Source organism: Plodia interpunctella, chromosome 16 (genome assembly GCF_027563975.2).
Source record: "Plodia interpunctella isolate USDA-ARS_2022_Savannah chromosome 16, ilPloInte3.2, whole genome shotgun sequence".
Classification (NCBI taxonomy): Eukaryota; Metazoa; Arthropoda; class Insecta; order Lepidoptera; family Pyralidae; genus Plodia; species Plodia interpunctella.
This window is the reverse complement of record NC_071309.1, coordinates 2,879,581-2,896,983: the sequence shown is the minus strand read 5'-3', so window position 1 is coordinate 2,896,983 and position 17,403 is coordinate 2,879,581. Positions and strand designations below refer to the sequence as shown.

General features: G+C 34.6%; 3 protein-coding genes across 4 annotated transcripts; 1 reads left to right on the top strand and 2 right to left on the bottom strand.

Annotated features, from left to right (window-relative positions):
• Positions 1-22: 22 nt before the first annotated feature.
• On the top strand, positions 23-1,689 carry LOC128676240 (uncharacterized protein). Its single transcript, XM_053756251.2, has 3 exons — positions 23-381; positions 715-846; positions 1,329-1,689. The coding sequence occupies exons 1-3, from the start codon at positions 193-195 to the stop codon at positions 1,455-1,457; spliced, it is 450 nt and encodes a 149-aa protein (XP_053612226.1). The 5' UTR covers positions 23-192; the 3' UTR covers positions 1,458-1,689.
• Positions 1,676-7,778, bottom strand: LOC128676236 (serine protease inhibitor 28Dc-like). 2 transcript variants are annotated; one of them, XM_053756244.1, is made up of 9 exons: positions 7,628-7,778; positions 7,105-7,187; positions 6,852-6,994; positions 6,499-6,576; positions 5,720-5,939; positions 5,298-5,438; positions 4,968-5,056; positions 4,008-4,451; positions 1,676-3,610 (listed from the first exon to the last, which is right to left on the bottom strand). In XM_053756244.1, the coding sequence occupies exons 2-9, from the start codon at positions 7,173-7,175 to the stop codon at positions 3,447-3,449; spliced, it is 1,350 nt and encodes a 449-aa protein (XP_053612219.1). In that variant the 5' UTR covers positions 7,176-7,187; positions 7,628-7,778; the 3' UTR covers positions 1,676-3,446. The 2 variants fall into 2 exon arrangements, with proteins under 2 accessions (XP_053612219.1, XP_053612220.1); XM_053756245.1 differs by lacking the exon at positions 7,628-7,778 and adding an exon at positions 7,415-7,551.
• A 323-nt stretch (positions 7,779-8,101) lies between these two features.
• crp (cropped) lies at positions 8,102-14,692 on the bottom strand. Its single transcript, XM_053756246.2, has 3 exons — positions 14,297-14,692; positions 12,869-13,031; positions 8,102-12,675 (listed from the first exon to the last, which is right to left on the bottom strand). Exons 1-3 carry the CDS (start codon positions 14,383-14,385, stop codon positions 11,947-11,949), a joined length of 981 nt encoding a protein of 326 aa, XP_053612221.1. The 5' UTR covers positions 14,386-14,692; the 3' UTR covers positions 8,102-11,946.
• Positions 14,693-17,403: the final 2,711 nt, after the last annotated feature.

Genomic DNA, 17,403 nt, shown 5'->3' with positions numbered 1-17,403 from the left:
ACTATCTGTGCGTGCTGTGCAGTCAAGTCAACGTCAAAAAAGAAAACTTCACAAAATGCAAAAATCTTAGCTGGTACTAGCGTCACACGAAAATAAATCCGTATACATAAGTACATTTTGTTATTGTTATAAACTTTATCAAAGATCAACAAAAAGTTATAAGTTTAAATCATAGATACTTATCAATTCATCATGGTGTGCGATGGGCCTGATCCACCAGAAAATAATCCCCATGAATTGAACCCACCTCCAAGATACGAGTTGATGATGAACGGAAACCCACCCGAGGAAAGCGACGACGAAAATGAGTATTTTGGATATGAACCGCTGCCTCAAGGACCAGACCATAATTTGACGGACCACGACAGTGACAATGATGAGGTAACAGGTAGTCAGTGATAATTCGTTGTGGGATAGCTTTGTAAATTACGACGGCTTACAAGTGTGTGAATCTATCAATCAAGCAACCAATCTATCAATCTATCTTTACCTGAAAACCAATTTTATAGAACACAAGCGACCAGGCCAAGTTTCACCCTAGTGTGTATTACACACTGGACTGTTTTTGATAATAGTTGATAGAATACAATCACAAACTTTCTATCGGTCTAGCTAGCCGAAAAAATAATTGATACTAGCTGCAGCTATAAGTATTAAAAATCAAAAAGGGCATTTCTAAAGTGTTTGCCACCAACCTTTTAATTTTGCATGCAGGTGAGTGAAGAACAGCCCATGCCCAGCAATCTTCCTTCAATTGAGTCCATGGATGCCACCCTTGCTAGAGAGGTGTGGAGCACTCCACAAGCCGCTGACACCATTCAGATGGACAATGAACGTGCTAGGCAGGTAAGTAGTATTTTTTCAGCCTATTTCTTTAATTCTTCCCATTCTTTTTTCAATTATTTTTTTTATTAATCTGTTTAATATTTTTTTCTAAATTTTGGATTATTTACTGTTCAGTCAATTTTTTGTCTATCTTCCTTATGATGGCTTAATTTTATTCAATGTTTAGTAGGAATATTTATTTAGGAAATCTTCAAATGACTATGGGTTACTATGGGTATGGGTGTAAAGACCTTTATGAAAAATATAGTCCAAGAATCACTACATCACCTAGCTTACTTTTATAAATCAATATATGTTGTCATAATATAAAACTAAATTCCCTTGAATTTAGAAGCAATAAACTCAACTGAAAGTATTTCCATGTAGTCCAATAATGGATTATTAATGGACCAGTTGTCCAAGCTAAAGATTTTCGTGAAAAGTTAGTGCCTGATATAAGAAGAAAGATCTTTTACTTGGTGAAACAATGTATTTTGTTTCAGGTTATGACTGCAATGGCTAATTTTGCACTGCCTCAATCCTCAATACCAGAATGGGCCCAAAGCATATCTGAAGAACAATGGAAGCAAACACTTCAGGACAGGATAGAAAGGTTAAGAAGCAACAGATAAATTGTTAAAATCAAGTTGTTAATGAAGTGGAAATAATATTTGTTAAAAAATAAATCAAGTGATAAGGTAATCTTGATCTAGTATCTTTGAACATGGATAGAAAATATTTATCGAAAAATTGAGTTTAGCTACTAAAAAGTATGCCACTGAATTATTAGATATTGAAAAAGGAAATCGTATTTATAGTGTAGAGTTAAGTCTACATAAAATATAATATCTTAAAATTATACAATGTTTTATTTACAGAAGTCTTATGGGAAATTGTTTACAAAGTGATCTATGTCTAAAAGGTTACAATGAATTGAGAACCTCCTCTTTTTTTAAGTCTGTTCAAAATACAAAATACTGGTTGGGTGGTACCAGTCAACAGCATATCTCGGCATATCTATGGCAGCGCGGTAATAGCGGCGAGTTTCCAATGAATTTGGGTAGGTTGATGTGTTGACTATACTCACAGACCATTTGACCTATGAAAATGCTATCGCCAAATTGTGGTGGGGTGCAGGGGAAGGTCGCTTAGCTCTCATTGGAGCATTCAAAAATACGTCAAAATTGACAAGGTTTTGAGAACTTACTTGTGTTGGGCAACACAAGGGCAAGACACACATGTCCCCCATTAGTGAAAAAAAAAAATCTTATCTCGAACAGAGTACAGGAGGTCTCGGGAAATTATATCTGTATGACTAACAATACCTGGGTTAATGTTGCAACAGAAAAGATAATATATTATTTATTTGATCTTTATTACTATAGTTCATTATAGTAAGTATTGTTGAGAGAAATGATATGACAATTTGTTTTGTTTAAACATTCTCAAAAAGGATTAACGTTTGACCGTCGCCGGTAATAAAAAAAGAATCGAACCTTCAAAATATAAGGGTAAAAGTATAGCCTACTTCGAGTTCAAATTGTTTTGTCCCTATAGCACTTTACAATATTTGACATTAACAGAAAGAGACAAGACATTTTAACTAAAAGTGGGTAGTAATTTTTGATGAATTATACTTTTTTATATTTAACCAACGTTTCGCCTACGTTTCACTATGACTCCGAGTAAATCTTTTCACGTCCTTTTTAAATAACCTAGCATAGTCTCTTAAAAATGCAATTATAAACATAAGGCGTTACATACCCGCACACTAGCGCCATCATCACATTTTCAAAATATGATAGTAATTAGCGAAATCTAAGAAACTTGTATTCCAAAAATAACATTTCCAATTGGTTATAAAAAGCTAAAAAACGAAAAACTGGCTTTTCGTAGTTAAAGCGTTCGTCGTAGTACGAAGTATTTGCCAAACACATCGCAAAGCAACAACAGGATCATACACACCTGTGGGTGCCCACACCACAGCGACATTCATCGATCGATTATCATATCTTACGTGTCCGTCACTACCTTACACGTGCCAAGGCAGATGAAGTTAATTATATGTTTGTGACATAGTGATTTAAGTGCGAAAGAAAGAGCTAGATAATAGTTTCTATATATCTAGCTCTTTCTTTCGCATTCGTATTATACAACATGGTTTGGAAAATTAACAAATTAAATTATAATAAAAAAATAATGACTTATTGGTGAAAAGTGATTCTATCTTTTGTTAGACTGAACGTTGAGCTACATTTTCCACACCATTTCACATCACAATACGGCATCATTGTTTTGATATTGTTTTTATTTCCGAGCAAACTGACAGTCTTCGCTTCGATGCTCGGCGGCGGTATAACAAAAAAAAAGGGGCGGGGCCCGATCGTATGTAGTGTCACGACTTAAGCTTGGCGAATGGATACGCCGGTTAAATTAAGGTTAAATGGTCTGTGACTGTATCATATAAAATAATGATACAATATCTGTAAATTTACAGTTAGTATAATGACTTTACAATGTCAATTTACAATTAGTAAGTATAATAGCTTTACAAGTTTCTTTGCTAATTTCAAGCTACCTATAATACAATATATACTAATACTAAATACATATTATAATAATTACAACATTATTTTATCAATGGGATCAAATATAACCGCACTAAATATGACTAGCTTTGTTTTTTCGTTTCTGATGAACATTAAAAATGGGGAATCAGCATAAAAAAGCTCAGCCGTGCGCGCCATTATGCCGGCCGTGGACGCTACCGCCTCCGTGCCATATTCTACAACAGTAAAGTATAACATTAGTCAAATCATTTTTCAATTGTTTTAGGGGACATATCAAAAAAGAAAAAATATTTGATTTAATGTAAGGAGCTAGGAGGTTGATTTGTTCAAGGTTCGAATCCTATTGCCAATTTGAAAATCAAAATGAAACAAACAGTAATTAAGTAAGTATACAAAAAGCGGTAATTTTCAGAAATGCTATTAAAGTACGAACATTTTTAGCTCCTAGTTGAATTATATTAGGTCGAATAGTCGCTGAATGGTGTTACGTCTGTGGATCTGAACGTGATATAATATGTAGAAATACGGTATCTGGGGGCACGGCAGTGCCCCCCCAAGTCGATATTATTTTACTAGTGAAAGATTAATCAAAAGTTAAGACGGCAATCTTACCATCGATGTTAATTTTCACTTTTTGTTTAATTGAATCTACATGTATTCCTGGGTTAGGTAGATTATCGAGCAGGTCTTTAAGTTGTTTGAAGTTAATGTCATCATCGGCCCCTCCCCACCTTGACATCACATCCAAGACAGTTTTATTTGTGACATTGTCTGCATCTTCAACCATGAGAGCGAAATTTGCATTGCCTGTTTCGAACATAGTTGGTGCTCCTTCAAGTTTTATATATTTCTCTAAATTAAAATCTTTCTCAATATTCATCTTAGGAAATCTTATTACGCAGTCTTCATCCTCCATTCTGTTGATTAGTTTATCTATTTTTGCATAGTTAAGATTTTTAAGAACTGTTGTTATGTTTAAGTTATGTGTTAACCAAGGTTTGAGAGCATACATTGTGGTAACATTGTCTTTGTAAGGGAGGGCCACCATATGTACACCTGGAAAAAATATGAGACTTCAAATACCTACATTACTTTAACGTGACAAGGAGTTTATGCCATAGAATATGTATCCTTGCTCTCAATTCCTTTTGTACATATTTCCCTTTAAAAATGTTTCTACTTGCTACACGTTGAAATGGTATTTTTGAATAAGTGGAACTTTTACTTATTCAAATGGACCATTCTACTTCTTCTTCCACGGTGGAAGAATGTAAAAGCATACATTTGTTTTATCGTGCGTGAAGCCTCTTGTTCCATCATTGGATAAACAAATATTGTTATGTATGTGTCTTTAAGATTAAGATTCGGCTGTGGTTTTAGAGTTTGCTTGATGTTAACCCTCTTTGGGAATGCTGTTGAATTGTTGTTGGCGCAGTGAAGGCATTTTATGCCTTAGTTGCCTTTTGACATCCACCGAAGGGTATGGATTGGTCTTATTCTAGGACAGGCCACGCAAAAATAGTATTATACTTAGCAGGATATAACTAGTTAATAATTTTATATTAGACGTACCATCCTCCCTGGACAAAACATAACGGAATCGTCCCACGTTCAACATGAAATCGGTAGTAACCTCCTTTTCTGGAGTCTGGAACGTCATCCTGCAAAATTGTAGCAAAAAAATAAATATATATTTTTAGGAAGAATCGATAAAAAATATTATATCGATGCAGTTCAATTATCAGTAGAAAGATATGTACGTAAAAGTTAACCTGCGTGGATCACTGTGGGCGCTAGTAGGAGCGATTTGCTGAGGTTGATGTGCTATTGGCCATACATGCTAATAAAAATGTTTTCTTTGGACCATCTAATGTTGATTAGTAAGGTAATTATGAAACATACTTAGTCGTGTACTTGGGATTGAAAGGCTTCGTCCATTCCGCTTTGAAGTGCACAGCGTTGACCAACACCACCCTGGTGCTCCGCGGGAGGTCCTCACCCAGGAAGTGTTCTATCTCATCGTGCGTGTGCACTTTCACCCAACTGTCGAAGGGAAGCAATTGTTTATATGGAAATTAATCATATATGATTTTTCTTGTTGAAGGAGAAGGAGCCATAAGAAAAGCGGCCGATCGACGGCAGAGAAAGATTAAGATATAGAAAGAATATTAGCTAGATTGGCATAAACGCCGTCTCGTAGAACATCGACAGGAAGGTATGAAGTGGTCATATTAGGTTGAGAACCACACCCAGGGCCTACCAGAAAGTCTGTTGAGTATGGAATTCCCAGAGTTCAACTGGTAGGAATACAGAGGAAGTCTCACTCATTGATCGCCATTGTGGCCGCGCGGCCGTCAGAGAAATCGACGTGTTCCGCCCCCGCCCCATACACTCGGCCGACGTAACTGAGATACTTCTCACGGAGCTCACTGTGGAGGTCTACGAACACGGCAGCTGCAAACATGGTCTTGGAGTTTGATGGCTCGCTCAGGGTTTGCAAGAGACTGCCTAAGTTTTCATGCAGGTTGCGGTTTTTTAAAATATCTGAAAAATAAACAATTTATTCAAGTCCTTCTGGTAGGAAATTAACGCGTATTCTGTAATTTACAAAAATAGGAGACGTGGAGGATAAAGTGGAGACGAAAAAGTAGGAAAGCGGACCCTGCATAGGCTCCGACGCTCAACGGCTGAGGAAGGAACCGAGAAAATGCTCAGATGAGAAATATATACACTAAATATTGCTATTTTATTCGTTTAGGCGCAGAATGTCCAATTTACGCAATGACAAGTTCGTAAAATTTCCCATTCACTGGATGTCCAAATTTATTCACAGTATTTACACGATATTTTTTTGTTAGGTAAGTACCTAATTATATGAAGCAACGAGATATATTTTTTTTCATTTTTGTTGATCTATCACTTCACATAATTTGACTATTTATAACAATCATGGATAATACTTACAGTACTACAATAATATTGTACTACTGGAAGTATTATACTAATTATTTATTTTAAAATGCAATTGAACAACACATTCAACTAACATCACTTTTATTTATCACCAATAACTAGGTACTACTTGATTCCATATATTACTCACCACGGGAAAACCCCAGGATATCAGCTAATTCGTCATAAGTTCTTCCTGTACTTCCGAGAAGAGCCATGCTCAGTAAAACTGGAAAATCCCACAGTAACACAAGTATAGTTGATAAAATTAAGATAGATACATAAGATTTATTTTTTTACTAATGACTTGATATTTATATATTGTATATAATATATATCTCTCTCTTAGATAGATTTTTCTAGCTTCGAAAAACCGCACTATTTGATTATGTTGTTTACTTGTTTTTTGTGTGCACGTACCTATGTGTATCTCACAGTGTATCATTGGTGCGAGGTTGACAAGGAACCTACAGACCATTTCTTGTCAAATATTTAAATAGTTACCTGTAACACCCAATGGAGACATCACAATGTTATTAGAATTGCAATCCACATATTTAGTCATCAGCCGGTATCCAAGTCCGTTTAGAGCTTCCACTTGCTTCTCACTACTGTCTGTGTCATAACTTTCTTGGCGCGCTGTTGTGCTAAAAAATGAGATACTTAGTAGTTAATTACTAACGGACGGAAGAGTTAATAAATTAATTAGCGGTAGTCGAGTCACAGAACCAACTTCCTCAAAACTAGAAATGCTTACAACTCGTCGATGACTTCTCCCAAAATGTTAGTACTCAGCAGTAACACCACCAAAACCCGTGTGTTAAACATGTTCTAGTAAATCTGTGAAATAATAGATTCAAGTCATTGACAAAATATAAACTGATTTTAGCAAGAAAAAAGCAAACATTGTGTAGAAAATACCGAGACAAAAGTTTGTGCTAATCTTTAAATTCGGATCCATTTTGGATTTGAGAAAATTACAGATAAAGCTTTCATGCTGCCTATTAGGTATACTGTAAAATTTTTATTTTGAAGTCTACTTAATATTGTACAAAAATATATCCTACATGGAAGTTTTTTTCTTTAGTTTGTTCTACATAGGTGTAGTATTTCCCACGGGAACGAAGGCGCAAAACTCATGACCATTACAGCACTACACATCTAACAGGTAAAATTTGCAACGCGAATAGCTACAATACATAGCCATGACCCTGTTAGCTCAGCACAACAAAGAACAGGTATTACGTTAGTCACATAATGATCAAAATAAAGGTACATACTTGACTTCGCATATACGGAGAAAAAGCTAATGAACTGAAAAAGGTGTCAACGAGCGACGCGTGTGACGGCTTCACGGAATCAACAACCAATGCTATACCTACTAACATTACGTAGTAGAGGCGTCTGGTTCCGTATAAGGTTACTACTTCAAATTAGTCAACCGCACAGATAGCAGTAGTACAGTCTGCGAGTGGCCGTACAGATAATATTCACGGTCAGCCGATTAACATAAACCTTGCAAAATATGCCACATAAAATCAGTTTGATGAATTCACATTAGGTTTGATTTACACACGTTGCGACAATACGGCATACAGTTTTTTAAGGGCGGAACTACGTGACAGCCGTGTGAATCATCAAGCCTAACCTTCCTTCAAGCAAGAAACAACGGCAGCTTTTTATTCTGCTTTCTGTAGACACGATAACATCGCATCGACATAATTTTAGGGCAGCAACAGAAAAAATAAAACACGTAAATTATGAATCTTTTATAAATATTCGTAAATATAGGTCAAATGTGGTACAATTAAAATCAGGAGAAATATTCTTATCAATTTCATATAAAAAAAAGAAATGTTTATGGATTATTTTCTACACTTTATCTTAATTAATTGTAACACATAATACTTAGTATCTATTAAACTAGGAACATAAGCAGAGATAGGGTAAATAAAATTAATTTTTCATAAACAGAATCAGGATTTAGAAATCAATTCATTTTTTTTGACGTACAAATAAATTACTATGTTGCGTTTAGAATTGTCGCGGTTTCCTACAAATGAAAGGCATAAAATAAATTGGAGAACTTCTGTCATTGTGGTCAAGAATTTTGGCGAATAATAATATAATTATAAAAATTAAATTACTTTTTAATTTGATATCCACCCTATCACTATCTAAATAGCATTAAGACTCTTATCCGAATCAGAAGACTCGGTAGAACAAGCCTTGAACAAAATACTATAAATGCAATACAAATGTCGTTTACTATTTATAAACAAGAAATATAACTTATTTCCATGATATTTAAGTTCTATCTGTAGTTAGTAAATCAATAAAATAAAATGATTTATATTGATAGAGTGTAGAAAATAGAAATGTTACCTTAGTTGGGCGTAAAACCAATAAAACATTATTTATGAATCAATATACTTAATTTATACTAGATGCCAGATAAATCGTGTAAAGTTATTAAAATTACCTTTGAAAATGGCGTAAGTATCAAATAATAGTTTTAAGGGTTGTATGTCCGTGGTTTATGATAAATAGAAAACTATAAATCTTATAGTACATTAGAGTTTGAATGTAAATTAACATAAATGTGGTTTAATTGGTTTTCGCTAGATTACAAATTGAACAGTTCGTTCATGCAGATGATCATCGTTTACAAACTAATTAATAAGAAATAACCATTTTAATACTTTAAGACATAAATAATAACACATTTTAAACAATTTAACTTGCTTTCTTTGACTTAAAATCTCTTATTACTATTTGACTACACTAAAAATATAACCAAGTCCGTTATGGTACAATTGAATTATCCTATACTGACATAATGTAAAAGGCGGTAGGCAGACAACTTCTTAAAACTATGACTCAGAAACAGAGTGCAGAAAAATTTCGTAAAAAAAAAACTTCTTCCATCTTGAAAAACAAAAAACAGAGTTTAGGTTCTTGAATAATTCTCTTTACAAGGATAATCATCACCAAATAAATTTTATATTAAGAACTGCTACTTGAGAATATTTTATTTTTAATTAATGACAAAGTTGGATGAAACAAAAACAAGAGCTAATAAAATCTGTCATTTTCGCTTCATCCTCAATGATTCAGAAAAACAAACTTATTTTACTAAACTATTTTATCACAATTTGTGGACACGTATTCCTTAACTTTTTATGCCCAGAAACCCCTTTATCCATGGATTTACATAAGAAAATATAAAAAAAATCCAGCATTCAAAAAATATTTTCACAATTTATTTAATTTATTAAGTGAAGTTTATATTTTTCCATTATGGAATATTTCCTCGGTCAAAAAAAACATGCATCAAAGTTACAAAAATACGGTCCCTTATGTGTTGCAGTTCAGAGTCCTAAAATAAGTCATGTTACAATAAAGTGCATCAAAAGCTAACTTATGTCATTATTTTCCGAAGTCTAATAAAATTAGAGATTTTCATATATATAAGACCTATGTTGCTACAGTTCTTTAACTAGAATAAGCAACACCTTTGGTTAATATATTTTAATGATAAATCTCTAATAATGCTGAACTTCATAAATCAATACAAATATTAAGAAATACATGCACACATACAGTCAAATAGAACACACATTTCACATACACATTTTACTAACTACATGATGGTTGGACCTAGCATAACTTAATAATGAATAAAATGATCAGTCTTAAAATCATAATCCTATATTATAGGACTGTCTTCTGTTTCTATTGTAACAATGCAACCAGCGCGAAACCACTCTGTTGCTGAGTCCAACTTAAAAATAAGTTACAATCAAGACTTACATGGAAAACTATTAACAAAAAGCACTGCATGTTAATATCTAACAAAAGTCAGCACATTAAAGCGAACAATAAACGAATCACTGTTAATTATTTTACCTAATTTACTGAAATACACTACACACAACCTAGCCGCTGCCAACCAGAGCTGTTCGGAGCTGGATGATCTCATCATCAGTCTCCTGCGGCGGACGTGGTGCGGGCGAGGTTGCTAGTCAATTTGAAATTTTTTGTTACACGACAGCACTTACAATACATACAAATATTAATATTCACGATGGGTACCTATTTACCAGTTCTTATTTGAGTAATGACCTAATAGATTTTTCAATGAAATATGCTCACAACAAGCATTACATGAATACACTAATTAGTTGAGTACAATATACAAATTCAGCTTTAATTAACTACATCTCATGTGGATTAACTCTGAACCGCAAGAGAAAATCCGAAATATGGAATGCTCAAATATTCTGTCTATTACCAAAGGTAATGCCAATTGCTATAAAATTTATAATTAATGTCAAGTATAAAACAATAAGCACTGGAAATTTCAGAATTAACAAAAACATACATATTATACTAAATTACACTGGATAAATAAATTAGTCGTTCCCTATAAAGGGAATGCATAGTTTACACAAAGGACTTAATTAATGACGTCTCATAGCCGCATGCCTAAAATTACCTTATTTTACACAAAGATATTTATCTAGATTTTTTTAAATTTGCCTAGTATTTTTGTTTTAATAAATATTGCTGCTAGATCTTCACAAGTAACAACAACCCTTGTCAGATTTATTGCTCACACGAGATATTTTCATCTTTCAGTTTTATGTAACCCAGCCAAAATATCACATTGCTTCGATCATATACAGATAGATACCATCTTAAATAAAGTTTACTAAGTTTTCAATCGACGTCGTGAAGAATATTGGCACGCGGCCCAACAGATCATTCCCACTTCACCAAAACCTTACTTAAATCAGTCAATCTACAATCTCTCTTAGATGGTAACAATAAATATTAAAGTGAAATACAGCAAGATTTAACAAAGGAGAACCTATACTAATTGGTTTCAGAGATGTGCCACTGACAACAATCCCATTATAAGGAAAGTTGACATGAATAATTATTATGAAATAACCAAGCATAGGCACATCACTGTTTATATCTAAACAAGAGAAAATTTACTGAGATGCTAAAATCCTTTTTTTTTTCAGAAAAAAGGAATACAAAGCCTTTTTGCTCATTGCAAAAATTATTTAAGAGGGCATATAATATGAAAATATCCTACTAATGATTCTTACAATAGAAAATAAACTGAAATATCTTAGGAGCTTTTCTCTTAAAAGTAATAAGATGTTATTGAGACTAGGTACTTCACGTCTAATGAGACACCATCATATTCCATTGCGCTTTGACATTTAAGTCCATTATCAAATAAATATAGTGCTACAATTCTTAAGTCCAGAATATTTGATAAAGATCAATAAGAAATACTTATCCCATTTCACCTTCATAACAATGATTCGAAAGTCAAATACAATTTCAAATCGAGAATAATCTATGCACAGGGCTGATATTTATAATCAGCTACATAATAGGTAGGTAATAATGATACAATCGCTCCAACCGTTATGTGTAAGACAATGCAGGGCAGACTTATTTCGACTCGTCACTTTGGAAAACACATCTAAACAACTAAAACTTTAAAACTATATTCGAGGAGGGCCGGGAGTCCTCATTCTGCAGAAGCACAGAATTGGGCAGAGTCCAGGGAACACAATCACGAGTGCTTGACCACGATGACGCCGGGCCGCGACGCGCGCTCCGGCTTCTTGGTGAGTGCCAGCGGCGCCTCACCCGGCTCCTCGCGGAACAGGTGGTCGCCCTCCAGGTGCCGGATGGCCTCCACGATGGTCTCTAAGTTCTGGCGGCTCGTATTAGGCAGGTACAGTCGCGCCGCCTCCGGCAGCACCTCCACCTCCACGCGGGGCTCCGCCTTGATCGCCGCCTCCAGCAGAGGAGCGGCGGCCTTTTCTGGCGGAGCCGCTGCGACCGGCTCGGTTTCCTCTTTCTCTGTCTTACATTCCGAGACTGCGACGTTGGTTTGCTCGTAATGTATTACGGGATGTGTTAGTTCACAGACAGTCTCAGGGTACAGTTGGGCTTCCAAGGCGTGCAGTCTTTCTTCTAATAAACGGCGATGTCGTCTCTCTCTATCCAATTGAAGTCTCAAGTCTCCACCTTCGGCATCCTTTTTTGGGGCTACACTTGACACTGTGATGACAGCTACGGGTTCAGGTGATCGTGAATTTGCCATTGTATCATCAGTAGAATCAGGGATGATAGAAGTGACGTGAGACAAAATATCATTTTTTCTCTTCTTCAAAGGTATTTCACCTCCTTCATGTTGATTCAGCAACCTCTTTAACTGGCAGTTTTGTGAAAGAAGTCTTGTTTTCTCTTGTTCAAGAGAATATATGTACTCTGCAGTCTGTTGCAGTATAGCAGCCTAAAAAAAGAAAATCTTTATTATTATGTAAATTTAAATAAAGCTCATTTAATAAAAAACCCAAATTTATAACATTGTTATTTCCAGTATCACACACATACCTGGAAAAATTTGAGATATGATAATTAATACAAATACAATTTAACTGTTGAAAATCCATGCTTTACAAATTACATTACAAAAGAACTTTTACCTTGCTAAGTTTTTCACCTTCATGCCGGGGTAATAATGTTCGCAAAGCTTGAAACCCAGCATTGATACTTTGCATTCGTCTACGCTCATTACTGTTAGCAATCTCACGTCGAATTCTCTTCTCTGCCTCCATTGTTTTGCCACCAGAGTTCAATTGTTTTTCTCTGTAAACAAGTTTACATTATAATTATCATTCATATATATTATGTTAAAAAGTAAGCATCATCAATTATATTTATGATTTCATTTTGTATGTAGCTGATTGTCACTTGTACAATGGTTTAGTTAGGCATGTAATAAGAAAAAAATAAATAGCCATGTAAAATATTATTTCCTGCTACTACTAAAGTCTAGAATAACATGATTGAGAAAATCTAGCAGCTAGGCTGTCTCAATAATCTAAGTTTGTAATGCAATCATAATATAATTGAATCTATATCTAAATTTCTAATTTCAACATGATAAAATAGTAATTCTTTTATCATGTTGAAATTAGAAATTGTATATGTTAGTCTATGGGTTATAACTGTCTGAAAATATTTTTATAGAATAATAAACAGAATTAGTACATATGTAATTGCTAGATAGACTTTTATAAGAAAAGGACTCCTATTTTATTGATATAATTAATTTATAAAACTGAAGCAAATATATAGTGTGAATTATGGTTAAGTAAATAAGAATGAATTAGAAAAATATTTGAAGAATTACACAGGCACTGCACCATCAAAATAAAATTTAATTATAACATAACAAAAAAAAACCTGTGGTTTTTGTTATTGTTTTGGCCTAGACCTAGGTAATTCACAGAATTTTCAAAAGTATTTTCATGTGATTTTCTTCAAGCTGAGGTCCTTCTTGGTATCAATTTAAGTGGACAAAGCCACAGGCAAAAGCTAGTTGAAATAGATATAAATATACAAAGTAGACCTTTCACAGGATTTTTTTCATCCATTCCTTACAATAAACAATATTAAGATTCTTCAAGTCGAAAAAACTACTTGCATTTTGAAAATATGTATCACTTCAGAAGTGGAATATAAAAACTAAAGTACAGATTGTTATTGTACTTAGTACACATTAGTACACAGTACAGAATTAATTTCATGAAAAATGAATGGCCATTTACGATAAAAGGTTTAGGTGCATACATGTGTTTGTTTGATAGTACGCTAATAATTCGATACATAGGTACCTAGTGGCGCCTACTACGCCTATTTGATTTGACCAAACATGGCGCCCCAACAGCTGACTACACACCGGCATGGGTGCCAGCGTCGTCATATGGCGCGGGAAATCTTTACGTTTTTATGTATACATTATACATAAATAAATATATCAACCAAAAAACAACATAAGTAACTAAATAAACTACGCCCATTCGTCAAATATGTCACAAGTTCGGCAACCACGCCGGTCCATTCCATACCTAGCAAATGCGTGATCAGATGCTTCTTCTTCGTACAAGTTGTAGTCTTCCACTTCTAGCAAACAGACATCATTTCCGTGTAAAGACATTACTCAGGTGAAATATTATGCTATTTTACAAGCAATTCACGCACAGAACAACATGATTCAATCACTTTGGGTTGGATTAGCGAGCTACAATGGCGGGAAACGACAATGGGCTCCGTCAGGTGACGCTTCACATATAATACACACTGCAAATGAGTTTTACACAATTTTCACTGTTTAACACACTCGTCACAATCAGTTTATTGTTTTATACAGTAATTTTACTGATTACACTAAAATAACTTTTTAAAAACAGCAATTAAAATGGAGGGAGTCAAGGGCAACGCGACATCGATGCTGGAAATCTACCATAAACAAAATATAGATTTCTATTTATTGTCTATGGTGTACGCATTGCCCGCTTAAATAATTTAATGAAATTTTTTTAACTGGCATTCTTTTGTATACTAAACATTTTTTTAAACACAGTATATATATTTGTGTTTTAAAAAATATATGTAAGTAATAATATGTACGAATAAATTAATGGAAGTAAATTCTAGCTTCAAGATGTTCAGTGCTGCTGTTAAACTGAAATTATGAAGAGTGGGGTAAGTACCACGGTAAGTAGGTACCACTTAGGTACCTATCAAACTCAATGTGGAATCTGCGATATAGCAAAATCTGAGTCAATATCTGTACATCTGTCCGTGGCATCATCCAAACGGCTGAAACGATTTCGTACAACCTACCAATTCCATGCTGTCACTATATTTGGAAGATGCATGGAATTAGTAGACAGGTACTCCGATGGGAAGATGATTGTTAGGCCGTTTAAAAACCACCAGCTCTATTCTAGCAATTGAGGCATCGGAGCAGCTAGTAGCCAAACGGCGGAATCGATTTTGATACAGTTTTCTTATTATTTAAAAGTTAGATTAATTCAATACTTCGTCTAATTTTAAAGTACTTAGACCTTAAACTGTGCTTTAAAGTTACATGAACTTAAAGGTCTACTTTAAGAAATTTTGCCACACATAGTAACATTGACCTGTAAAAATTCCAATTCATTGAGCTCATGTAATGGTAATATTATGATATAATATGGTGATAATTTGCTGATGATGTTGTATAATCACTTCCTCGGGATTCTCACCCAAATCCTCACCAGCTTACGGTAGAGATATCGTGTTTGGACTCATTATAATGTTAGCAGTGAATTAAGTTCTGTGGAATATAGATAGTTGATAATCATGTCCAACCTAGACGCGACGATACAGAATCACTTTACCAGTAATCTCAACAGGAGGAATATTATACAGCACGAATATAATGTTTGGGCTCATTATAATGGCTTTAGATATACTAGCGACCCGTTCCGGTTTCGCTCGGGTAAAAACATAATAAATAATACACATAAACAATTACAATGATACATATAATATAGGAAGTACGGCCACGTATTGCGCAAACTAGAAAGTTACGTTGAGTGCACATTGTTGTGGCCGAAGGGACCAACCTAGAAAGTGCCGGTTTATTGTTGTCAAAGACGATATGCGTGTCAGCCCGTGGTGTCAACGATCAGAGAATGAAATATTTTGAAGACGATGCCAAGTGGAGAAGATAAAGTAGATAAGCAGGCCATGGATTCCATGGTGTATGGAATGGACGTACCGACCGACTGCGGAAGATTGAATTCAGTCTTTAAACATATGCGGGCATTTAGTTTTGGACTATATACACTATTGTATGGTATACTGTTCTTCATAGTCGTATTCCTCATGGCCGAGGGTTGTGGTCATTACGTGGAATTAAACACATACAACAACTTTCTTGGCATTAGAAATGGAGTGGTTTGCCATTCCCTTCCCATTCCCCATTTCACACACGTTAATAAATGTGTGTGCAGGTTTCCTCGCGATGTTTTCCTTCACCGGAAGCAAGTGGTAGTCGATGAAATCTACTATACATGAGTCAGATTGGTATACAAATTCATGTGGCACGAGTAGGATTCGAACCTGGAACGTTTCGATCCACAGGCGGGCGTCTTAATCATTACACCACCACTGCTTCCAACGCATATTATGTACCTACTCTTTAATTTAACTATATTATTACGCTTCAAAATGTTGCAATTCAAAAAAACTTAAAGCATATATTTTAAGTAGGTACCATAGATTTAAAATATATCTGTGGTAAGTACAAGTATATTGTATAGTGTGTATTTCACACTGACAGAACGAAACGTACTTTGTCCGAAGTATGGATTTAATAAGTACTTCGCGGAGTACCTACTAATAGGGCAAATACTACGCAAAGCTCAGCGCAGATGGCGCTACTGGTACAACTAAGGTACACAAACATTGCCAATGGAGGCAAAAAGCGTCAATTTTCAGTATTAAAAATACCTTCTACGCAATCGTGGTGCGAGTTTAAAGGAAAAAGGAAGGATTTAGTGGATTATCCTGAAAATAATAACACTATCTTGGGTTATGTCCTGCATTATTTGGTCAACTATGGTCATAAACTGATACTTGATTTTGACTGAAGATCTTACCTGTATAAAGTCCATATTTTAATAAGTCTTCACGTGTGAAGTGTTCCGAGCTTTTTCCAACCGTTTACTGGCTCGAAAATTTTACAGCGTGAGGCGTATCCAATAGTTATCGAAGTTTTTTTATCTTATAAAAAACGATTTTTCCCAATATTTCGGCATCCGAATATGAGACATTGTTGTGTATTTTTACAAACGAATGCTTACGTAATGAAAGGATTAATAAAATAGTCTAAAATAAACGTTTTAGTCGACATAGCAAAAGGCGGCAAAGCTTTTGTGTACCTAACATACAGTGCTGTACTCTGGCGGGATAAATGTGCAGTAATACTCTCTATTTCATGGTTCGAAGCTAAGTACACTTTAACTTTTTTTATGTCGGTAAGTTTTTTAGGTTTTTTATTTAGATTTAATTTTAATAAATGCACTTTGTCGCACCATAATCTGTTTGATCTTTGATTCTGTTGGATTGACTGGTAGAGAATGCCATATGGCGTTATGTTCGCATTTGTACATATATTTATTTT

What these genes read in the sequence shown, in the direction of transcription:
- LOC128676240 (XM_053756251.2), top strand. Translation starts at nt 193, where the DNA reads ATGGTGTGCGATGGGCCTGATCCACCAGAAAATAATCCCCATGAATTG. An exon ending in ACGACAGTGACAATGATGAG is followed by an intron (nt 382 to 714) that starts GTAACAGGTAGT and finishes TTTTGCATGCAG; the next exon opens with GTGAGTGAAGAACAGCCCAT. An exon ending in ACAATGAACGTGCTAGGCAG is followed by an intron (nt 847 to 1,328) that starts GTAAGTAGTATT and finishes ATTTTGTTTCAG; the next exon opens with GTTATGACTGCAATGGCTAA.
- crp (XM_053756246.2), bottom strand. Translation starts at nt 14,385, where the DNA reads ATGTCTTTACACGGAAATGATGTCTGTTTGCTAGAAGTGGAAGACTAC. An exon ending in TCTGATCACGCATTTGCTAG is followed by an intron (nt 13,032 to 14,296) that starts GTATGGAATGGA and finishes ACTTGTTTACAG; the next exon opens with AGAAAAACAATTGAACTCTG. An exon ending in AAGGTGAAAAACTTAGCAAG is followed by an intron (nt 12,676 to 12,868) that starts GTAAAAGTTCTT and finishes TTCTTTTTTTAG; the next exon opens with GCTGCTATACTGCAACAGAC.
- LOC128676236 (XM_053756244.1), bottom strand. Translation starts at nt 7,175, where the DNA reads ATGTTTAACACACGGGTTTTGGTGGTGTTACTGCTGAGTACTAACATT. An exon ending in AATCCCAAGTACACGACTAA is followed by an intron (nt 5,057 to 5,297) that starts GTATGTTTCATA and finishes ACAATTTTGCAG; the next exon opens with GATGACGTTCCAGACTCCAG. An exon ending in AGTGAAAATTAACATCGATG is followed by an intron (nt 3,611 to 4,007) that starts GTAAGATTGCCG and finishes TTACTGTTGTAG; the next exon opens with AATATGGCACGGAGGCGGTA.